We start from the raw sequence: 24,267 nt of genomic DNA, 5'->3' as shown, positions 1-24,267 counted from the left end.
AATTGATGCTTTTGAACTGCTTTTCGAAGACTCTCTTGAGAGTCCCTTGAACAGCAGAGATCAAACCAGTCAGTCCTAAAGGAAATCAACCCCGAATATTTATTGGAAGGACAGATGCTGAAGCTGAAGCTTCAATACTTTGGCCACCTGATGCTAAAAGCCGACTCATTGGAAAAGACCCTGATGCTAGGAAAGATGGAAGGCAGAAGGAGATGACGGAGGATGAGATGGTTGTATGGCATCACCGACTCAATGGACATGAGTTTGAGCAAACTCTGGGAGATGGTGATGGACAGGGAAGCCTGGCGTCCATGGAGTCGCAGAGTCAGACACAACTGAACAACACCACCCTTCTAGCCGGGGCTGGGGCAACAGAAAGCCCAGTCTAGGTAACTCGCCTGACAGAGGAACCTGCCTTGCATAGACACTAGGAGAAACCCTGTGGATCTAGGGCCCAATTCCCAATTTTGTAGACTCTTGTCCGCTGTTTCTGTATCAAGCTGTCCACGCAGAAGAAAGCCTATTGCATTATGAAAAATTCCTCCTCATGGGCGCACCAATGTGTACCTTCTCTTCATTTGTGTATGTATTTCAAGATACGTGTGTGTGCTCAGATATGTATTTACATGTCACAAAAGATTTGAAGCCCAAAGGACTCTGATGGGCATTCCCCATCAACCCCGAACTCCTTGGTCAGTAGGAGACTTTTACTCAGCGAGATTCCAAAGACATGTCCAAAGTCTCGCAAGGACTCAGTGACAGAGCCAGGACTTGGGGTTTGCCAGGCCACCTGCCTCTTGTGCAGAGCCCTTTCTAGCTTGCTGCACTCACAGCATCAGGATAACAAAAGCACAAAACTGGTCCTCGTGAGGTGGGAAATCAGTGGTTCGCCTGAGACACCGGACACAATCGACAAGCAGTGGAGAGGTTTTCTCCTTAAGGAAGGCCCTTACATAAGGGAAAGGCTCGAGCTCCTCCTCGAGCATGTGGAGGGCATGCGTGCTGCTTGGGGGCGCCCTGCCCTCTCCCATCTGCGCCAGCCTGTCTCAGAAGTTCCCGTCCTGCCTGCAGAGTGTCAGGTGGATAAAAGGACAGGAGGGTAATGGTCTCAGCCTGTGGCTCTGAAACAGCAGCAAGCCGGGGGGAAGCTGCTCCTGGAGGCCAGGCTTTGGGGTGTTCCCTCCTCCTTGGACCCCGTGTCAGGGCTCTTCGCGTGCACAGGGCTCTCATCCGTACAACAAGCCTGTGAGGATCACGGTTCTTATCCCCCAGTTAACAGATGAGGAAACGGGGGCTCAGAGAGGCAAAACCACTTGCCCCAAATCACTCAACAAAAACTGTTCATCAAAAGGGCACCACATGGGGAGACAAGAATCCACATGTCCCAGAGCAAGGGCTCTGTATATGAGAGGCCCAGGGGCCACCATCCTCCACATCCATGTAATATGTTCCATAGGGGGAAATGCCATTCCGTTTCAGAAATGGGGAGTGTTGGCTCTTAGGATCAGTATCAGATCGCAGGTAGGGGGTTTTTCTGGACACTGAGGGCCCACCCAGCACACCTCCTTCCCACTCAGCAGATGGCTTGGCTTCACTCAGCTGCCCTCAGAGGGGAAGAGAGGAGAGGAGCTGGAACGGAGCTGTGACATCCTGGAGCCACTGCCGGGGCCTGGGCTGCTGCCAGAGTGGCCTCTGCAGGACCCACAGATTGGGGCTTTCTGGAGGCAGGGCCCTGGGCTACAATGGGCAGGCTACACAGACAGCCTCCCTGTGCCCCCTCCAGAGCTAGTGTTCTGAAGCCTGGTTTCCCCGTAGCCTTCTCATAATGGCCAGAGCTGTGTCCTGCTTGGCAGAGTAGATGTCAGGGCAAGGAGGCACCGCAGTTTTCAGACTTTGCTGACATGCAGAGTGAGCCTGGGAGTTCTCGCCTATGCACTGATTTTTCTTCCATCATTCTGAAAAGCAGTTAAATGTAACTGCCCAAGTGATGCCACCATTTCTCGCAGGATGACTGCCCTCGTGTCAGGGCTCTGATGGCATTTATCACTTTCTGTTATTACTGTATTCAGAACGGCATTCACATCTGCCAGCTTGCTCAAACCTCATAAAACTCTTGCCAGGCTCCCATCATTCCCACGGCGTGCAAGTGAGGGAGCTGGGTTGCAGCTGGGAAGCGGTGGGGCTGGAACCACCCGTGCACCCTCTCCACCGCCCATGCTGCTTTTATTCAGGCACCCAGAGAAGCGGTGCCTCCTGCTGTCTCTCTGGACTCCGTCCCTGCCAGGATGGAACCTGAGCTACATAGAGGGGCTCCCCAGACGGGCTGAGTCAGGAACCCCTCAGTCAGAGCTCTCCCCTGCTCGTGCAGTCCTTTCCTGTTGCAGAGAAGCCCGACCCCTCCCAACCACATTGGCCAGTGGGGTGCCCTTGCCAACACAGCCCCAGGCAGCGATAACCCAGGCAGATGAGTCCTCAATGAACCGAGCACTGTCCCCAGTGCCCTTCACTCTTCCTCACCGCAGCTGTAGGGAGGACGACAGAGCAAGAGACAGTCTTGTTGGGGTCACACAGTTGGCAAGTGGTGGCAGCTGGACTGGGTTGCAGATCCCTATGGACCAGGCCCTTTCTCAGGCCAGAGAAATAGAGAGGGCACAAGGGCCTGAGAAACCCTCCAAGAACAGGACCACCACATGCCCAGCGTGACCTGTCCTGGGGACCCATGGACCCCAGGGCTGGGCAACAGTGTCTCCCACGCAGGCCACCTCTGGGAAGCTTGGGAACATACTCTAGCAGTCTTTGATCCCTCGATTACTCACCACCATCACTCTGAACTTGACTCCTTCCTCCTCCCCATCACCGGCCATAAACGCGGTGAGAGTGCACCCCGCTCCACCCAAGCCTCAGATGTGCCGGGATACGGGCTTACACACCGCTTCCCCCCACCCACCTCCTGAGGGTGGTAGGAGTTATGCTTGTGCAAAATCCTGCCTTCTAAGTTCAAGGTGGATGCAAAATGACTCTGCCCCAGGGGTACAAGAGACTTTGGGGCCTGCTATTCCAAGTATTTTAACCCCCTCACTTTACAGTAAGAAACCTGAGGCCCAGAGGAGTGAAAAGAACAGGAAGTCAGGAGCCAAGTCAAGACCAGAAGTCAGGGGGCCCAGCTTCCAATCCCACAATACCCCCTGCTCTGGCTCCACGGATGCTCAATCATGACAGCTAGTGGCTGTGTGAAGTGGCCTGGCTCATAATTTATTAACTTGTACATGCACTGAATCAACTGCTTGGAGCCTCATTTGCACAAACTTGGTTATTATCTGTGCTTTGTGTAATCCACCAAGACACTGCCCAAGGACCATTCCCACTGAAGCCTGGGAAAGCCTGCCTTCCTACTGCAGCCGTGGAAACACACATGTCCAGGGTCACTCAGAAGTAGACGGGGAGGTCAAGAAGAGAAGACAGGCAAGCCCAGGGCCCTGCACCAAGGCCCCGCCCCCAGCCTCCCCATGCAGCCACCCTACCTGGCTCCCTACTTGCAGGTGTGCACGTCATAGATGCGGATACACTCCTGGCAGCTCACGTAGCAACACCAGTGGAAGATGCAGTGACACTTCTCCTTCCGCTTCTCCGTCCTCGTGTTGTGGCCGCGGCCGCAGCAGAGCAGGTCACAGCCGTCGATGCCGTGGGAGGTGACATTGCAAGTCCGGTCCCTGGTACCGAAGGAGCCCGTCTCGGGGTTGGGCTCGCAAAAGTTGGGCGAGTTCTCATAGTAGACCAGGTCCCTCTCCGTGGGCGGCTTGAAGAGCGCATACTTGGCGCGGAGGGTCTCCACCCAGCCGCGGGACTCCCGATGCTTCTCCACCACCATCTCCGAGGCGCTGTCATACTTGTCCTTGAGGAAGTCGCCGATGGCGCGGAAGTCGGGCTGGGCCCACCAGCAGGTCTTGACCTCACAGCTGCCTGACAGCCCGTGACACTTGCACTTGAGATGCATGTGGTCCAGGATGGTCTGGGAAGAGGAGCCGCAGCTGGTCCCCAGACTGACCCCACCAGGCCCTCCCACCCCCATCGCTGAAACCTCCTCCATTTCTCCCCTATGCCAGGATGAGAATGGACTAGGGATTGAGACTCAAGCCTAAGAATGGTGACCACTGCTTCCCTGCTTCCCTCTCCTTCACACCTCAGCATTGGCAGAAATCACATTCATTTCTCAAAGCCCTGGGAAATAAGGATTGTGACCCCCATTTAACAGATAGGGAAACTGAGGCTGGGAACTTAAGTGACTCGCCTTAAGTCAAGTAACCTAGGAAAGGACGGAGGCTGAATTCAAAGCCAGGCCCACGGGTCTCACAGCTACACAGGCAGCTAAAGTGCCCAGGATGGGCTGTTTGGTACCCGCTCCCTGGGGCTGCCACACTTGTGGGCTGACAACATCCTCAGGGCAGGAGTAAGCTGGGGGCTGGGAACAGTCCAAGGAGAAAGGAGGGCAGGGAGCCCAGCACGCACATGGGCCACCGGGAGGGACAGGGACAGGTCCGGAAGGGGTCTCGGGCAGGGCCGTGGGGAGGGCGGCCGGGGCTCACCGTACGGCCAGCCTCGTTGTTGTGCTTGTTCATGGCCGAGCGCGCGTCTGGCCTGTTCTCGCGTGCATCTGCGAACTCTCGGGACACAAGCACCCCGAAGTCAGCATCCTCGCTGCAGCCGCCCCATTTCCAGCCCTCGCCAGGCGGCCCCTTATGATGTGAGTCGCAGCCACAGATGGTGGAGGTACCCTCCGCACAGGAGCGCGTGACTGCGAAGGCCACACCGGCTGAGGCGATGGCGTGCACGAAGGCCGATTCCCGGGTGGCTGCAGGGAGGCCACAGGGAGGCACTGCTCAGACTGGGTCCTGAAACAGGCCGCCCCCACCCCTGACTTCCCCAGCTGCCAAAGGGGGCTCACCAGCCCCAGTGGAAAGGAAGGAACCCAGATGCCATTCCCTCTGGTTGGCCCAGCCCCTAGTGGGTATCCCCACTTTACAGATGAGCAAATGGAGGCCCAGAGTCACTAACTGGCAGAGTGGAGCCTGTTAGAAATGGGTGGGAAGACAGCTCTGGCAGGTTGCTGAAGAGATAAGGTGCCCTTGATCTGTCCGGGTCCCAGGTCCCCCTACCCTCTGCCTATCTAAAGTGGAGATCCAGCACAGACCTGGGCCCTCCCATTCCCGAGAGCCTGAGGTCTGTGGGGAGTGATGCCTGGGAACCAACAGCCTAAACCTGCCCAAGTCCCCCCGTTCCCTACTTGGACACACCTGGGCAGATGCTTTCCTTTTTTTTTTTTTTGCCAGCACCATATGGCATGTGGGATCCCAGTGTCCCTTCCAGGGATGGAGCCCCTGCCCCCTGTGCTGCGAGTGTGGAATCTAAACCACTGGACCACCAGGGAAGCCCTGAGGCTTTCCTTTTCTGAGCCTCAGTTACCCTTTTTGTAAAATGGGTACAAATTCCCTCTGCCACCAAAGTTCCTGACCAAGAGAACAGTGGTTGGCATCTCAGCCTCCCCCTTCCATTTTCCTTTCCTCTACCCAAGACAAAGCCAAGGTTTTGGACTAAGAAGGTCAAGCACCTCTCAGGAGGATGGAGGGACACAGGGCACATGCCCTGCCTCTGTCCCAGGATCCAGCAAAGGGAAAGAGAAGATTCTCAGGGTGCTCCCCCAAATTTGTTACAATGATAACCACCTTGAGTGGTGGGTATTCACCAGGTTCTACCCTTCATGTGCTTTATCCCATTTAGTCCTCTTACCCTATGAGGCAGAAAGCCTTCTTATAGGCCCATTTTGCAGATACAGACATAGACGACTAAGGAGGCAAAGGCGTGGAAGACCTGTCCAACCATTTCTCCTTACTGGTGAGGAACCCGGGAACCGGGAAGCGACCTGCCCAAGGCCAGGCAAGCTGCAGAACACCGGGCTGCTGGCCTGCATGTTTCCTTTCCTGGGCTGTGACTCTGGTCTCGGCGGACCAGGGAGCCCGGTCCCCCCTCATGACCACTGCCGCCTCTGTAGAGGCCCCGGGGCCCTCGTGGACCACCGGCAAAGGAGGACGCGCCGCCTTCGCGGGCAGGCTGGCGGGGAGTGGGAGAGGCCCGCCCGGGCACTGGACCCGCTCAGCCCGGGCCGATTGCGACGGGGGCGCCCGAGGCCTGAGGCGCGGCGCCCCGGCTCCGACCCCGGCCCGGGGCTGCCCACCCCTCAGCGCCCCGGAGGCCGGGGGCGCCGAGGGCGAGCGCCTCGCTTCCGGCCGGCCCGCGGCCTCTCGCGGCGGCGGCGGCGCCCGGGCCCTGGGCCGCGCTCGGTTCCCAGCCCCGGGGACGCGGGGGCGGCGGGGGCGGGGCGGGGATTAGCCTGGGAGCGGCGCTGACAGCCCCGCTGTGCCGGTCCCCGTCCGGCGGGGCCCGCTGGGCCGCTCAATCCGCCTTTGTTCGCGCGGTGTCACACCGCATTACCCGCATAATGCGGCCGCCGGGTCCGGGCCGCCGGGCCGGCCGCCACCGCGTAGCAACGGGCGGCTCCCGCGGCCGGGCCGCGCCCCCGGCCCCGGCGCCGGCCCGCGAAATCCCCATTGAAGCGGCGCCCCCCGCCCCCGCGCCGCGCCGAATGGCCAGAGGGCGTGTGAATGGCGCGGCGGCCGCAGCGGGCGCGGGGCCGGGCCGCGCGGTGGGGGGCGCCGCTCGGGCCCCTTTCAAGCTGCCTAAGCCCCTCCGGGCCGCCCGCCCCCGCCCCGCCCGGGGACCGCGATCCCCGGCCGCCCGCACCCCGCCTTCGCCGCCTCGCGCCTTCCGGCCGCCGACCCCGGCGCCCCCTGCCGCCGCTCCGGGCGCTCCGGCCCCGGGGAGTCGGTCCCCGGCGGCCACGGAAGATGCGCGCGCCCCGGCACAGACCGCCTCCCTGCCACCCTGGGTCTCAAAGCCGGGGGCAGAGGTCTACCCTGGCAGCCCTCCCGGCGCGGGTAGGGAGCTCGCCAGAGGCGGGGTGCGAGCGTGGAGCCTAGAGCGGGGTTCGAACACGTTCACGCCAGGCTTCGGGCACTGGGGAGCGCGTGCGGGCGCGGGGTTGTGGGGGCCCTCCTTCCGCAGACCGCTGAGTTCCCCTTTCTCTGACTTGGGAACCTGAGCTCCCCTCACGTTCCTTTCTCTGACATCCTACCCACGCCTCCCCATCACAAAACTGTCCTGCAACTTCGGGATGTGGGCAAGTCCTAGAACCTACAACGGAGATTTAAAACGTTATACACAGACTTGAAGGGATAATAAGCTCAGAGACCCGGTTTTCACAGGTTTTCACGTCCCGCGCAGAGAAGAGCAATCAGAAGATAAGTTGCTTTGGGGAGCGCGTCTAGACGCCAGGCTGTTTTATTAAGCGCAACCTGGCCCGAGGTGGGGCACCGGAAGGCGGTGAGACTGACACGCCGGCAAGATCAAGTTTGAAATGCAAACCGCCGCCACTTGGCCCCAATTAGAGGCCAAACCTTTTATGTAAACAGGGAATAATTAGCTTTGGTAATAGAAGCGTAAACAGAATCATCATCCATTGATTCGCTAATTGCCCTTCTGTCCCGTGACAATAGCCTGTAGGTCGGACTAACAAGGCGCACCAGAGGCGCAGGTAAACGGGGACTGCACTCCCAAATGGGGGGTCGGCTTCCCGCACTCATTCCCTGCCATTCCCCCCACCAACCCTTCCCCAGGTCCAGCTGGTTCTCGGGTCCCTTTTCTTTCTGGCTGTAAATGCAGCTCTTCTAAACGGAGGGAAGGCCAGGTTCACCGGTTTGGGTGCCAAAGCCCTGGTGGTGGCTGAGAGGCTTCAAGTTGCTGCAGAAAAGAAATGGTAGCTCCCAGGAGGGCAGCAAGGGTCACTGCATTCCTAGACACAGCAATTGCTCAAAGAGCTGCCCATCTTCATTCCAGAACTCATCAGCCCCAAAGTCTCCTTCTTGGGACCAGTCGCCCACCTTGTCCCTTTCTCCCAGTGCCTTCATGTTCAAAGTCAAGTTATGTGAATGCCATTCATTTCAGACACAACCTGTGAATCTCCATGATGGCTGGAAAGTTACCCAGAGGCCAGCAGGTTTTCAAGTCCCACCATAGTCCACAGGCACAGCCAGCCTGCTGGAGGCACAGCGACCAGCAGAAACTACTCACAGGATGCCATGCAATGCCACCAGCACCAGGCAGCCTCCAAGGCTCCAGAATGTTCTATGTGAGAGAGAACTCAGGCTGGCGGTGCTTTCATCTCACCCTAAAGCTAGATTTGCATAGCACTTAACACAGCACTGGGAAAACGTCACAGAAGTCCACATCAAAGCCTGAGGCCATCCGCTGTGCCAGCCAGGAGGGAAGAACACCCACAGCCTCCTAGCCCGCCCTAGGATCTCAGGATCTCTAGGCTGCTCAGCACCCCCGGAAGCGCCTGAGAAGGTGTGGCAGCCACAGTGACAACCTGGGTCAGGCCAGAGAGGGACCTGGCCCACTTTGTGTGGAGGTGACCAGCTTTTCTGTCCTCCCCTGGGGACCCTGGGCTCAGAGCTGAGGCACCCTGATATGGAAGAACGCCTGTGTCCTGAGCCACACACACCCCCACCTCCTATCCTGCCCAGAGACAGTACCTTTGTCGAGGACGGGCCCGAAGATGGCCAGGCTGTCGTCGATGGTGGTGCAGTTCCAGCGGCGGCCCCGAAACTGGTGCTGGCACTCCTGGATGCCCAGCTTCACGCCCTCGGCCACGCTGGGCATGATTTCGATGTAATTGCGGCAGAAGCGCAGCTGCTTGGGGACCAGGCCAGGGATGGAGCCGCAGAGTAGGGGCTGTGAGCCCAGGGATGTGTACTGCTGGCCCAGTGCCAGGGACCTGCGGGCAGACAGAGGGTAGTGGCACTGTAGGCACCAAGCACATGGTCCATCGTGGGCATCGTTTCTTCTTGTGAGCACTCAGGGGAGGTGGAGCCGCTGAGGGCCCATGAGGCTGAACCCCTAGTCCTGAGAAACCTGGTGTCTGAATGTGCTGCCTTTGGGCAGCAGGTTTCCAAAGGTGGGTCAGTGGTTAAGAATCTGCCTTCCAGTGCAGGGCACGTGGGTTCAATCCCTGGTCAGGGAACTAAGATCCCACATGCCGAGGAGCAACTAAGCCCACTCACTGCAACTACTGAGCCCGTGTGCCTCAACTAGAGAACCCACGTGTGGCAAACTACACAGTCCACACACACTGGAGACTGTGCGCCACAACCAAGACCCAACACAGCCAAATAAATAAAAATTAATGAACGAACGAACGCGCTGCCTTTGACCTTAGCTGTGCACTGTCTCTTGAAGTGCAGAGCACTGATCTAAGGCAGTCAGCCCTCTGCTGTGGGCATTTCCAGCTTTCAGGGGCACCAGCGGGCAGTGCAATGCTATAAAAAGGACCCTGGATGGAAAGATGGTATTAGGGGCCCAGGTCAAGTCCCTCCCAGGCTCTGGGCCAATTTCCCTGACAGGGAAGGGGTCAGGCTGGGAGTTTTGGTTTCTAGGGCCACATGGGAGATTACCAGTGATCCATGGGAAAGAAACAAAATCTACAGAAAGGAAGATGGCAGGAGCTGGCTTGACCCCCATCACATTTCAGGGAAAGCAAAAAGTAGAGAAGTGTCGGTCCCAGCAGGGAGCTTATGCGTGCACACACACAAGCACACACACATGCACACACACGCATATACACACACATGCATACATAGACACATATGCACACATACATGCAGGCACACACATGTGCCACTCATGGCCATGCTCCGCAGCCTCTTCTGAGGACGATGCCCACCTAGCCCAAAGCCTCCCAGCATCTCTCCCCAGGTCCTCTGTCCTTTGTCCACCAGGGCCTCCATGTCCATCTTTGCAGCTCCCTAGAAGTTTCCAGAGCTCCGTCTCTTCTCTGACCAGAGACTGAAGCTTGGCTTTGTTTCATGCAAGTTTAGCTCAGGGTGAGGAGGGAGAAGACCTCAGATCATAGCCCCCAATCCAACACAAATAACCTTGATCAAATCACGTCCCTCTGCTGCTGCTGCTGCTGCTGCTAAGTCGCTTCAGTTGTGTCCGACTCTGTGTGACCCCAGAGACTGTCCCACTATTCAATCAATAGTCTGTCAACCTCTTGGGTTTTATAAAGAGTGAACAGGGGGAAAGGAATAAAAGGGAAGAAAAGAAAGACAAAAAAAATAAGAAGAGCGAATGGGGGAAAAGGTCTTGTGGGAGCTGGAGGAGGAGGAACAAGAGATTAAAATACTGGAAAACCAAGGGGCTCCTCCTCCACTCTCCTCCCCAGCACAGAACAGGAGGAATGACATTTTGTGAGAGAAGCTGAGAAAATGATCCGTGGGTCTCAGTAGACTTCAAGGCCAATTTCAGTCAGTCCTGTCTGTGATCAGGGCCAGCATGAGCTGGAACAGGGTAGGCATCAGGACCCACCTCCTCTCTCCCTGTATACAGCACTGACCAAGGCTCTGGTCTGGCAGTGGCCTTCATCAAGTCCCCAGGACGAAATGAAGATGAGGCCTTGGGAGGAAGGTGCAGAAGACCCGAGAGGCAGATCAGGGAAAAGCACACAAGAGTTTTCTGGACTAGACACAGGGATGAACCAAATGTCTGCCACTTAACAGTTCTAATCATACACTCGTGATGGGCACCATGGAGGGGCATGGTGCCCTCCACCTGGAGCTGGCTCTGGGCTCCATTATCAGAGAGACAGTCAGGCCCTCATTTTTCCACTGGGGAGGGATGGGGGACCCAGGTCTGGGAGTCTGGATGGTAACATTTATGAGAAATTTCCAGGTCTTGAATGCCAAACCCTTTCAAGGAGAAGGAGGGATATGCTGCAGGCCTGACTTCCCCCTGAGATTAGCTAATTAGAGGAGAATTCTGTGCCCCACACAGGCCAAGCCTCTTCCTCGGATCTGCGTCATTTAGTCCTTGTAACAACCCTAGGACCTAGGAGGGTTGTTACAGCAGCTCGTTTCCCATGGCTTAGCCGGACAGGTGGAGTAACCAACCCAGACCACGGAGCTTCTAAGGGATGGCTCCCTGGAACCCGTTCACCTGACTCCAGAGCACATGGGGCATGTACCACCCTCCTCTGGGCAGTGCCTGCCTGGGCCCTGCAGGGTGGGGGTGGCTGGAGGCCTGGCCCGTCTGCACCCTGGGCCTCCAGACTGAACCCAGGTGATAGGGTGGGTCGGCCCAGAGCCCCACGATGGGCACCAGGACACACACAGCATCTGCTGGGTCGCCCTCCCTGCCCCTGCCATTTACAGTTAGAAACTGGTTATTGTGACAATAATCATAATCAATATATATTGTGTGTTTAGTCATGTCCGACTTTTTGCAACCCCATGGATTGTAGCCCATCAGGCTCCTCTGTCCATGGGATTTCCCAGCCAAGAATATTGGAGTGGGTAGCCATTTCCTCCTCCAGGGAGGTCTTCCCGACCCAGGGATCAAACCTGCATATGCTGCATTAGCAAGCAACGACAGACCCTCTAAAGGAATATGGTGATTCTTTGCTCCCTCCTTATACCCTGGTCTGGCCCCTAACTGTCCCAGAGCATCATGGGGAGAGAGACCTGGCACCCACTGCCCAAACTCCATGTCCCTTCCTTTGGCCAGAGCCTTCCCCAGCCTCCCACCGCAGGCGCCTCCATCCATGCCTGTCCCCGGAAGGGTGGACTGGCCTTGCGGACCTTATGCTGTCCTTCAACCTGGCTTCCTGGCCCCACTGCAACCTGCAACCTGGGCAGGCCTGTGGCACGACCACCTCTGGCACCAGGGAGTTCTGTCCCATGTCGTGCCCCACCCCCACCCCCATTTACTGGTCTTCTCACACCAGGGCCCCAAGGCTCCAGACTCCCTTTGCCCAGAGGAATGAAGGGAGGACCTGAGGGGCACTCAAGGACCCTTCCTTCACCCCTCCTCCACCCCCCCATTCCTTGCCTCCTTTCTCATCCTCTTCCCATACCTGTTGGCGCTTCCACAGGCTGGCGCACCCTCAAGCTAAGCTGGTTCAAAATAAGAACCTATAAGAGGTGCCTTTAGAGAGCACAAAGCCCATTATACAGATGAGAAAACAGAGGCCCACAGAGAGAAGTGGCTTGTCCAAGGCAAAGCTGGACCCACGAAGCCAGGTGAGGCTGGCTGCGCTGCAGGGAAGGGCGCCAGGGTGTGGGGAAGCCCTGCTGGCTCCTCATTTCCACTCAGCGAGGATGCTCCTCATCCCAGCGTTCTCAGGGGCTCTCTGCTCCCTGATTGCACCAATCTCCCCTACCCGCCTGGATCCCCAGCAGGCCTGCCCAGCCCAGCAGCATGCCCGAGCCCCACGCCCTGGCAGGGCTTGGCTGGCCGCAAAGGCCAGAGCTGCCCCACAAACATCTCTCAGAAGGGGATGCCATGGTGTGGTGCCCTGTGCTCCCCTGAGGGCACCCGCCCTTGCTTGTGAATTCTTCCTCCCAGATAGCTGCCGTTTCCCCTCCAGCAAGCAGACTTCCTCTTTCCCCTGCAGTCATGTGTAGCACTAGAGATCACAACCACCATCACTTATTTAGCACTTCTATGCCAGGCACTTCACAGATACTATGTCGCTTAATCCTCAGCAACAGCTCTGTGACATGGCTGCTGTCATCTTGGTTTTACAGATGAGGAAACGGAGGCAGAGAAGTTGGGCAACCGTAGATTTTGTCTGACTCCAGGATGGATGGCCTCAGAGAGCACGCCCCCACCTCGGAGATATGAGTTCTTTACCCTCCTCCCACCAAACCCTGTCTCCTTCCTGCTTTCCATGTCCAATCCATTGAATATCTGGAGCCAGGCTGCCTGCATTCAAATCCAGCTCTGCTGTTCCCAAGCTGCCAATCTCAAGTGGTTTATTAACCCCTCATTTCTCACTTTCTTCATCTAGAAGATACACGTGATGGGAGAGATGAAGGACATAAAGCTCCTGGCATATACGAAGCCCTCTAGTCGTGATGGCTGTGGTGGTTACTGTGTGTTTAGGGCCGTCCCCAGCACTTTGTCCCCTGGTATGTCATCAACCTCATTCCTGAGCCCTCCCATCCCTGACTTGACAGAACACACCAGAACTTCCAGAGCCCCTTCCCATCCATCACTGGGAAGGATGCTTCAGGCCAGAGCAAAGCTGGCCCCTCTCCAAGCAGCTCAGTCCTTACCAGAGTGGCCAAACAGACATCTGTGGTCTGGCCGAGTGTGAAAGAGAACCCAGAGGGCAAGGGCAGAGGGATCTTTCCAGGATGCTCCATTCAGGGATTTCAGCTCAGAAATGGACATCCTGCCAGTAATGAGCCAGGGCCTCTGGGGATGGGGGTTTAGCTCTACGGGCTGGCGCTGGGGCCAATGAGGCTGTGGCCGTGGGACTGATCTACAGGATGGCTGCCCTCCCCCAAACACGCCTTGACACCTGGCCCGAGCCTCCTGCCCACACACGCTCATGTCTGAGATTCCACCCACCACAGATGCATTAACTTGCATTGACTCACAGCTCCTTGTCCCCAACAGTGAAGTGCATGTTCCCCGGGCGGAGGTCACACTGTGAGCCTCAATCTCCATTCTTCATACCAAAGTGCAAGCGGCCTGAAGCGGATGTGTCTGGCAGCCACCCACCCGGAGCACCTCTCCACTGCCCAAGCCCGGCAAGCATCTCACCCAGCCTTCAACCTCCAATTCCTGGGTTGCCTCCGTTCTGAAGACTCTTGTGGGCTCCCAGACCGAAGTAACCTCTCCTCCCTCTCTTTTTTCTACCTTACTCAGGCCTTCTAATCTCAAAGGGCTGAAATGATGTGTTTCCATTTCCATGGCTGTGCTGGTGTGAGTTCCCTGAGGACGGAGATGCACACACACACACACACACACACACGAACACAAGCACACTTGGCCTACGAAAGGGCCAGCCGGGCCCATGACAAACACTCGCTGATTCTCCAGGCGAGGAATTAGAGAACTCCTTCCCGAAGGGCCTGATCCCCTCCCGCCATTTTGCAGCCCCTCAGCCCCTTTCCCCAGGCTGCCAAGCATCCGGAGGTTCCACCTACACACAGGACAAGACTCCTCAGTTCCGCTGAGGAAGTTCCTCCATTTAGGACCTGAGACGATGGCTAGGCTCCCAAGAGAGGTGGGGACCCGCCTGGCATCGGCAGCTGGTGAGGGGGAGGGCAGAGGGCCCTGCCAGGCCTTCCCAGCTGGGCAGGGCTATTTATACCAACTCCTGCCTGGCCCGGCCCTAGGGCCCTGCCACCCTCCCCTACAGACAGCTCACCCTCCACCCCAACCACCCACCGCCCAGCTGGGCTGAGGACAGACACAGGCAGCCAGGCGGATGGGGTGGCAGGTGCCAGCGGGTGACAGGCGGCTCCTGAGGCCTCGGGGTTGACCTCTCAGGATGAAAGACTTTCTCCAAACCAGCCGGGCTTCAATGCCACGTGTGGTCTCATCAGACTCCCACCCTCACCAAGCCATTCACCAACCCGCGGCACCTCTGTCTCCAGAAGCTGGAGGTGGGTCTGCCTGGTGAGCACAGGGCTGCCCGGTGCTGACCCGGCTGAGGTGGACGGCATATAGTGTGAGGCCCCCAAGGGCCCCGTGACGGTGGTCCTGTGGACCCACAGACTCTGTGGTCCACCCAGCACTGCCCTGCCCTGCAGGGACCACGTGCCGTGGTGACGGGGGCACACCATGCTGTCCCCCACCCTGCTTCCCTTAATGGGCCATGTGAGTTGGGGTCCCTCACCCAACCAGGTGGCCTCCCTTGCAATCAAACTTACCTACATTTTTTACCTTAGACCCTTCTAACATTGTAGTATTCGATAGATTAAAGAGGCCTCAGGAGTCATCTAGTTTAGGGTGTTTTTTGTTAGCTATTTTTTTCCAAATATACACCCCCCTTGCCTCTCCCAAGTACACAAAACAGATAAAAAGAGGGACTGTTCCTCCAAAAGCTAAATGTAGAATCATCATGCATGCGCGCTCAGTCACGTCCAACTCTATGACCCCATGGACTGTAACTCGCCAGGCTCCTGTGTCCATGAGAGTCTCCAGACAAGAATACTGTAGTGGGTTACCATTTCCTTCTCCAGGGAATCTTTCCAACCCAGGGATCAAATTTGGATTCCCTGCATTGGCAGGAGGATTCTTTACTGCTGAGCCACCTGAGAAGCTCCTATGACCCGGCAATTCCACTCCAAGGTAGGGCCACCCAAGGCGGATGGGTCACAGTGGAGAGTTCTGACAAAGCGTGGTCCACTGGAGAAGAGAACGGCAGACCACTTCAGTATTCTTGCCTTGAGAACCCCATGAACAGTATGAAAAGGTATAGACCCAGGAGAACTGAAAGCAGGGATTCAACCGGATATGTGTTCACCAGTGTTCATGGCAGCACTATTTACAGAAGCCAAAAGGTGGAAATAACCCAGTGTCCATTAGCAGATGAATGGATAACAAAATGTGGCAAATCCATACAATGGAATATTATTCAGCCACAAACAGGAAAGACGTTCTGATACATGCTGCAACATACATGAACCTTGGCAACGTTATACCAAGTGAAATAAGCCAGACACAGGACAGATATAGTATGATTCCATTTACATGAGGTACCAAGAATAGGCAATTTCATAGTGACCAAAAGTAGATTAGAGGCAGCTGGGGGCTGGGAGGGGGAGGATACAGCTTCTGTTTGGGATGATGAAAAGTTCTGGAAACAGCGGTGATGGTTGGACAACACTGCAAACATAACTTGATCCCACTGTACTGTACACTTAAAACGATTAAATTGAAAAAAGGAGGGGGGTAGGGACCCACAGGCCCACCCCTTCACCTTCCCCTCACTCCCCATCTATGGCCATTCTGCAGGATGCAATCTGAGAACCACTGGTCTAGTCTGCTGCTGCTGCTGCTGCTGATTGCTTCAGTCATGTCCAACTCTGCGTGACCCCACAGACGGCAGCCCACCAGGCTCCCCCGTCCCTGGGATTCTCCAGGCAAGAACACTGGAGTGGGTTGCCATTTCCTTCTCCAATGCATGAAAGTGAAAAGTGAAAGTGAAGTCTAATCACTTCCTTTTCTGGATGGGAAGACTGAGACCCAGAGAGAATTTGTTGTTTTCCCAGGTCATGCAGCCACATATGGGCAGGGCTGTGGAAGGCAGGTCCAAGGGTGTACCCCAGGAAGAGGATCCAGGGTCCCTGCTTAGGCTCTCCAGTCTTGGGGTGGGCTCCGTGGCCGAGTCTCCTGGAGTCATGCCTTTCTTGGAGTCTTGGCCCGCCCCCTCAGCTTTTTCAATGGCAAGGACTACCTGTCTCTGCTGGCCCCAGATAGGGCACCCTAAGATTCCGACCCAAAGAATCAGTGCCTCTTCAGCTGACTGGCATGGGTTCTGGGAGGAAGTGGGGGAGATGGAACAAGGCGGGAGCCAGAACACCTCCTTTGTGGTCCTTTGCTCTCTCCTCCAGCATGACCACCATATTTCCGGAAACCCTACAATGGCCCAGAGCTTGGTGGTCCACCTGCTGGTTCCAGGACAGATGCCCTTCCTGTTTCTGGGTCCAGAGGGGCCCAACTCTGGCCTGGGGAAAGATGGGAACTTCCAGAAGGGGAAGGAAAGTCTTGAAAATGGGCAGAAAGAAAAGAGTCAAGCATTGGCCTTGGAACAAGGCCACTACCTTTCTACTTAGCTCAAGAGGCCACTCGGGGCCGGTGGACATCACGAGGGGAACGTGACAAACTCAGGGACACAGGTACCCTGTGGGTGGGGCAGGGCAGGGGCAGGGACCTAGTAGACCCAGGTGCACCCAACTCCTGGAACTTCCAAAGAGCTTAAACACGAGTGGCACGGGCCGCTTACCCTGGTGCTTTGGCAGGGAGCTCGTGACAAAGCGAGAGGAGGGACCTAGGTCAAGAGTCACAAGCTACTACTTTTTTCTACCTATCCGGTCAGCCTCCCTAGAGCACACTTGGGCTGCATGGGTGCTAAGCACAGCTCTATGCCCTCCCGACCCAACCCTGAACCTATCTCAGGGCGAGCCAATGAGAGGGAGTTGCTTCAGAGTCCAAGGGGCTCACATGGCCCATAGAGCAGACCTAGATACCCCAGTGGTCGCCTTTCATCAGGATCTACCTGAACCTTGCCCATCAGCAGCTGATTCATTCGCTCAGTAGGCATGAATGGGTCCTATGGTTCTCACCAAAAGTTGATTTGGGTGGCTTCAGGGTCAGCCTTATTTATACCCAGGAAGGGAAAGGTGAAGGTAGAAAGGGTCCACACGCTGAGCTGGGACCCAGGGTCCAGAGAGGAGTCAGTGAAGAAGCAACTGCAAGAGCCTGGGAGCTGGAAGGCCCAGGGCTCCTGCTGCTTTCCCATCTTGATTCAGCCCCAGCCATCCAGCCTGGAGCCCTGTGAGCAATAAGCACGCGGAGTGCACTGAGGTGCCTGCCCTTAGGAAAGTAGGTTAAAGTCTTCCCTTGGTAAACAAATTCATTTCCTGCCTATTCACTCAAAACACGTTTAAGTGATGATTGAACTGGGGAGAGTGCCAAGCACTGGAAACATGGAGATGAACTAAGCCACAAACCACGGGGCACCCAGACCAGGAGGCATGTGTCAATTACAGACCAACAAGCATTTCTGTGGCACCTACTAGGTCTGGGTGCCGTGTGTGCCATGAACAAGTGACAGAGGGTCCCCAGGCACCTGTAGCTTACCACCCAAGTAACCGTCATGCCAGAGAGCATATGGTAAGAGCAGGGGCATCCTGGAAGAGAGCAGGTCCCAGGGAGTAGCGACCAAGAAGGCCCGATGAAGGAGCAGGCACTGAGCTGGTAAAGGATGGCTGGGCTCCCTTGGGGGGTGGGGGAGGGCTGGGGTGCCAGGGAAGAGCTCCAGACAAGAGGTGGGAGACAGAACAGCAGTGGGTCCACTCCAGCTAGAGTCCAGGGACCGTACAAAGGAGCAGAAGAGGGGAAGGGGGCCCTGAGTGCCAAGTTTTACTCCGGGGACCTGTGCAGCCATTGAAGGTTCCTGAGCTGTGATTTGGAGTGTTAATCTGTTAGACATCATCTGGAGAATGGAACAGCAACCCACTCCAGTATTCCTGCCTGGAGAACCCCATGGACAGAGGAGCCTGGTGGGCTACAGTCCAGGGGGTCACAAAGAGTCAGACAAGACTGAGTGACTAAGCATAGACATCATCAAACTGCAGAATGAGGCTAGGGGGTGGATACCAAGAGACCGAAGGCTGGGAAAGGAGTGGGGGGAGGGACTGGGGGGACAGTTTATGCTAAAGAGAGTCTCAGGCCTGTCTGTGCATTATGACTGCACCCCCCAGAACATGGTATCCGGTCCCATCGTTTCATGGTGAATAGATGGGGAAACAATGGAAACAGTGACAGACTTTATTTTCTTGGGCTCCAAAATCACTGCAGATGGTGACTGCAGTCATGGAAATAAAAGATGCTTGCTCCTTGGAAGAAAAGCTATGACCAACCTAGACAGCATATTAAAAAGCAGAGACATTACTTTGCTGACAAAGGTCCATCTAGTCAAAGCTATGGTTTTTCCAGTAGTCATGTAAGGATGTGAGAGTTGGACTATAAAGAAAGCTGAGCACCAAAGAACTGATGCTTTTGAACTGTAGTGTTGGAAAAAACTCTTGAGAGTCCCTTGGACTGCAAGGAGATCAAACCAGTCAATCCTAAAGGAAATTAGTCTTGAATATTCATTGGAAGGACTGATGTTGAAGCTGAAGCTCCAATACTTTGGCCACCTGATGCAAAGAGCTGACTCATTGGAAAAGACCCTGATGCTGGGAAAGATTGAGGGCAGGAGGAAAAGGGGACGACAGAGGGCGAGATGGTTGGATTGCATCACCAACTTGAGGGACATTGAGCAAACTCCAGGAGTTGGTGATGGGCAGGGAAGCCTGGAGTGCTGCAGTCCATGGGGTCACAAAGAGTCAGACACAACTGAGCGACTGAACTGAACCTTGGAACAGGTTTCATGGGTCTGGGGTGAGCCTATTTGAGCTGGACCCCGAGCACTTCCCATCTAGGTTAGCGGGGCCTAGGTTAGTGGCTGTGGGTCTCTGGACAGTGGCCTTAGGAGCAGAGGAAGCAGTGAGCAAGGATGGGTCACATGGAGACAATGGAAAGGAGGAAAGGATGACCAAGATTTTGAGCCAAGATGATCAGAAAGATTGAGATACTGTCAACAAAGAAAAGGAATGTAAGAGGTTAAGTAGTTTGGGGAAAAAGACAGAGGAAGTTTGTGGGACTGGTGAGACCTGCAGGCTCCCTGGTCCAGACAGTGTTGGAGAAGCAGAGCTGAGCCCAAGAGAAAGGCGGAGACTAGACGTTCAGATCTGGGGAATCCGTCCTACAGCTAATGATGCTTGAGGCCTCGCCTCCCCCAGGGGGCACCAGGAAAAAGAGTGAGACAGTGGGGGAATCTCATCGTAGGGGTGTTGGATGCCACGAGCCAAAGGAGTAGGGCACAAGGATGGGGGTGGGGACCTCACTCCAGGGGCACTAGAACTTCAGGCCAAGAGGTGGGGAGGGCCTTCCGGAAACCAGCCGGAGGCAGGTGGGCTGGGCTAGGCTCAGCCAACGTTGGCACCCAGTGCCCAGGTCTGCTCTTCTTTCTGGTTTCCTGATCAGGAGAGAGGAGATGCGAAGCCAGTAGACTTGGACAGAGTGAGTCACCCTACCCTTCCTTCTTTCCTCTGCTCCTTCCCTGGGCCACTTTCGTCCCCACCCTCCTCCCTGGGTGAGCACGTGGATGCATTCTAAGCCTCCAGTCCAGACCTGTGTCCTCCTGGGGGTGTGTGTGTGGGGGGTGGGGCGGTCCCTCTCTGCGCCCACAGTGGGACTTCCCAACCTGACCCCCACCTGGGAGCTCGTCTCTCTCGCCCTGGGACCCACAATCTGGGTCTCTCCTTCAGGTGGTCTTGGCTGAAATCTGGGCCTTTGGACTTTGGTCAGCCCTGTCTGGATCTGTCACGGTACTGTGTGACCAAGGTCACCATCATTGTGGCAGGAACCAGAGGTGGTGGCCTGGGATGAATGGTGGCAATGGGTAACAAGACCCGGGTCTCTTGCATTGCAGGCAGATTCTTTACTGTCTGAGCCACCAGGGAAGCCCAACAAGACCCACACATCTCCCTAAAAATGGAAGCAAAGTAAAAAGCTATTCCCTCCTGCTGGCAGCAGCCGCTGAGGATGGTTTGGGTGTCTCTCTGCATCTCCCTCTCCCTCCCTAAAATCTCAGGGCTCCTGAAATACAATTCAGGGCTCTACTGGCCAAGCAGCCCCCTGGACATTCTGTGAGTGCCTCTGATGACTCCCTCAGCTCCCCAACTTCTAGAAGCCACCTTTCAGGACCAAGTGGGCACCTCAGACCACCTGAGAGCCCAGAGGGGCCACAGCTCTGGGCAGCAGTGGGAGGGAGAGAAAGATGGGGAGGGGGTGGGACATGCAAAGCCAAGGGTCTCGCAGAGTTGCCAGTAGAGGGTGGGGTGAGCCCTGTGGGCTGTTTCTTTGGGAAGAGGAGGGAGGGGAGGCAGAGGGGTGCGGAGGGTGGGGCAGGGCCGGCTGGAATGTTACAGCTTCTGTTCTCCAAAGCAGCTCCCAGAGTGCCTGGCCTGAGGCTCCTGGCTGATCTGATAAGATGTGACAAGGCGGCCTGAAAAATGTTGAAACCTGTAAAATGTTGAAACCTGTTTTTTGCTGTGTTGTGAGCATGGGGTGTTTTTTTTTTTTCCCTCCTTCTCAATTTCATAGGAAAGTGGAGTTGATCGGAATGGAGAACGGGAGGGGGTAGGAGAGAGGGATTGTCCCCTTCAGGCAAACCGAGGAGTGGTGGGGGGGTGGGGAGCACAGAGCAGGATGGTCAGAGCTAAGGGGGAGGAAAAGAGGGTAAGAACTGGGAGGAAGCGGGGAGACCAGAGGCCTTGGAGAAGCGGGGAGTCGGGGGAGAGAGGGGAAGGAGAGGCTCCTGCCTCTCTGGCCTGTCAGCAGCTCCAGCTTGGGTCCCCCGGGCTGTATCCCCCCCCACCCCCGGGACCCAGAGGACACACGAGCTCTGGGCATCTTCCTTGAGACAGGTATGAGCCCAGGAAGACGGCCTGAGCCAGGGAGTGTCCACTGAGGAGAAAGGAGGCAGGCCCAAGGCCTCCTCCTCAGACACCCGAAGGGTCTCCTGAGGGGCACCAGGACCCCAGGTGGACAACGTGTCCCAGGGGGACAGGCTCCCAAGTGCGCTGGCTTTGCTGAGCACTTTGGAACTCACAGGTGAGCCCTGAACACCACGTCACACTTGGTCCGTCGAGTCCTGACCCTTCAGAGCTAGAAGCTGCGGCCCAGCCTCTGCCTCCAGACCTGTACAGAGTGGTTACACCGTTTCATGGATGAGCCAACTAGAGCCTGAAGATGCTAAGTGACAGGCTTGGGGGTTTATGGTACTCCGCCAAATGGGTTCTCTCCAGGAGTCCAATCTTATCAACCTGAGAGATGCTGTGTGCGTGCATGCTAAAGTTGCTTCAGTTGTGTTTGACTCATTGCAACCCTATGGACTGCAGCCCACCAGGCTCCTCTGTTGATGTGATTCTCCAGGCAAGAATACTGGAGTGGCTGGCCATGCCCTCCTCCAGGTAATCTTCCCGACCCAGGGATTGAACCTGGGTCTCTCATGTCTCCTTCATTGGCAGGTGAGTTCTTTACCAATAATGCCACCTGGGAAGCCCCTGAGAGATGCTGAGCATTCTAGAAACCATGGTGGGACCAGGGATCTCTGGGGTGCTCCCTGGGTACAAAGGTAGATGCTTAATAAAAGCCCAGGGAATGGAAGTGTCAGCCTGAGAAGGTTCCTGCTCCAGTCTCTTGCTAGTTGGGAGTGGGGGGTAGGGAGCAGTGAGACATAAGATGTCCTGGAGGGGCTTGACATAAGCCTTCTGTGGATGGCCACAGGCCTTAGCCATTCTATCACAGTGTCAGGGCTACACAATGTCCAAGCCTTGGGACCTTGGCTATTATCTAGTCCAGCTCTGGGCTGAAGGCCAGACTTGCCCAGGTTGCCGCCACAGTTGCGGGGAGTATAACCCAGGCTGTGTGATCCCACCGGCCACAACTCTGCCTCTGTTCCACCACGTAGCTCCTTCTCAGAGGCTCCAGTCCTAGGATACATGTCCATCACCTGCCCGGTGTGTATAAATACAGCCTCCACCCCCTCCTCAGGGTGCCCCACCCTAGTGCCTGAGAGATATTCCCGAAGGTGACCACAGTCAGTAGCAGAGTGTGAGAAATCCCATCTCACTCTGTGCAGTGGACCCTGAGGGAGGGGAGGGAGACTGAAAAGAGGAGGGAGGAAGAGGCAAGCTCTGAGTGGGGCCTTGAAGGTAAGTTCAGCTTGGACATCTTTTATACCTGGACCTCTGCCATTTTTTTTTCACCTCCAACTCCACCAATAAGAATTCTGATCTAATCTTTTCATAAACCATGTCAGCATCTTTAGCTCATTTTAGTTGTATAAGATTTCTCCCCTGCCCAGCTCCTCCAGCCCCTAAGTTATATAAAACTGGGGTTACTTTCCCATTTTACAGATGGAAAAATGAAGCCCGCAAGGTTAACTTGCTTGTTCTAAGAAGGCAAGTCTGCTGGTTCCCAAACTGGGATTTTGCTGGGTTCCTAGACTGCTTTACCCTTCAAGCCCAGTTCTGGTAAAAGACAAGACATAGCCTACCCAGCTGTCTTATTCATTTTGGGCTCTTATTTATCCATCAGGGTCCAATTTTAAAATCCCCTCTGGGCCTCCCTAGTGGCTCAGTGGTAAAGAATCCACCGACCAATGCAGGAGACACAGGTTTGTCCCCTCATCCAGGAAGATCCCACATGCCACAGAGCAACTAAGCCTGTGCACCAGACCTACTGAGCCTGTGCTCTGCAACAAGAGGAACGACTGCAATGAGAAGCCCATGCACCACAAGGAAGAGCAGCCCCCCTCACCACAGCTAGAGAAAAGCCCATGCAGCAACGAAGACCAGCACAAATAAAAATAAATAAAAACTAAAAGCTCCTCTAAATGTGTCCAGTTTAAACCGTTCCCTCTGGGTATTTCCCAGTTTTTATACATACCTCAGGGGGAAACACTTTTCACTGAATTATCCATTCACTCTTTGTTTTTCCTCTGAAACAGTGTTTTTGAGAGGAGGAACCATTTCTTTCATTTCTGTACACTGGGCAGAGTGCTTGGTTCACCAAGAGGCCCAGCACACCTGCCTCTCCTGCCACACGGAACGACTCCACCTGGTTACCACAATCATTCGCACCTCCCCTGCTGCCGCCACGACAAGCTAAGGGCCCCACTGGTTCTCTGGGCCTTATCACACAGCTGCAGCTTCCACAGGCTGGAAATCCTTTATTTGAGTATTAGGAAGGAGTCCAGGAGGGAACATGGGAAGAAGAGCTGCTGGGCTGGGAGTTCACGCTCACAGCAGCTCCCTAAGGGCTCCTCTGAAAGCCGTGTCTTCCACTCAGCACACATCACGGGAGACATGGCCCTGTGCCGGGCACTGGGAGCATCAAGAGGTCCGTGGAGGCACCTCTGGTGCTGCAACAACTCCCACCTGAGCCTGGGAGCTGCCCCAGGTAGCCCAAGCTCCTCCCTGACAGGGGACAGGATCCCTACCTCACACTCAGGCAGCAGTGACCACCTGCCCTGGTCAGGGCTGGGCCCCAAGGGCTTCACCTACCTCTACCATCCCACCCACTCCCTTCCACCCTGCCTTCTGGACAACCAAGATCATGACTTTACCAGCTGGCTGCTATTCAGGGATGCAGGCCACAGCACTAGGGCATTCAGCTCACTTGGGGTGGTTTTGAAAGCTACAGACAGCTGGGCTCCAAAGCCAGCCCCGCTGAATCAGACTCTCTAGGGAGGAGTCCAGGAACCTGATCATAAAAACCTTCCCAGAGTATGACAATAGCACAATGCAAGATGATGCAATACGAAGTGCCCAGCATACCCTAGAAAGTCCTTTGGCCCAAGACGTTTAACCTGAATCTCTGCCTTTAGAAGTAACTTTCAGCTGTCAGGAAACACAAGGGATAGAGGAACAAACCAAATGACACTATGGGGAAGCAACCAGACAAACCCACAAAGCTGCAGGCCTGAACTCGCCAAAAGTCCAGGTCATTTTTAAACAGTGTGTGGTG

General features: G+C 55.9%; 1 protein-coding gene across 3 annotated transcripts in view; it reads right to left on the bottom strand.

The window, feature by feature from the left end:
* WNT3 (Wnt family member 3) overlaps positions 1-24,267 on the bottom strand; it is a 55,537-nt gene that overhangs the window by 2,320 nt on the left and 28,950 nt on the right. For 2 of the 3 annotated variants that reach the window (XM_005220917.5, XM_059878206.1), the window contains exons 2-4: positions 8,646-8,887; positions 4,584-4,849; positions 3,522-4,009 (exon numbers count right to left, since the gene is read on the bottom strand). In XM_005220917.5, the coding sequence (XP_005220974.1) occupies positions 3,530-4,009; positions 4,584-4,849; positions 8,646-8,887 (988 nt within the window). In that variant the 3' untranslated portion in view covers positions 3,522-3,529. Of the gene's footprint in view, positions 1-3,521; positions 4,010-4,583; positions 4,850-8,645; positions 8,888-24,267 lie in introns of those variants that run through there. The other variant, NM_001206024.1, reaches the window with a different exon arrangement.

The sequence above is a fragment of the Bos taurus genome, chromosome 19, assembly GCF_002263795.3.
Source record: "Bos taurus isolate L1 Dominette 01449 registration number 42190680 breed Hereford chromosome 19, ARS-UCD2.0, whole genome shotgun sequence".
In the NCBI taxonomy this organism is placed as follows: domain Eukaryota; kingdom Metazoa; phylum Chordata; class Mammalia; order Artiodactyla; family Bovidae; genus Bos; species Bos taurus.
This window is presented reverse-complemented; position numbering and strand designations above follow the sequence as displayed.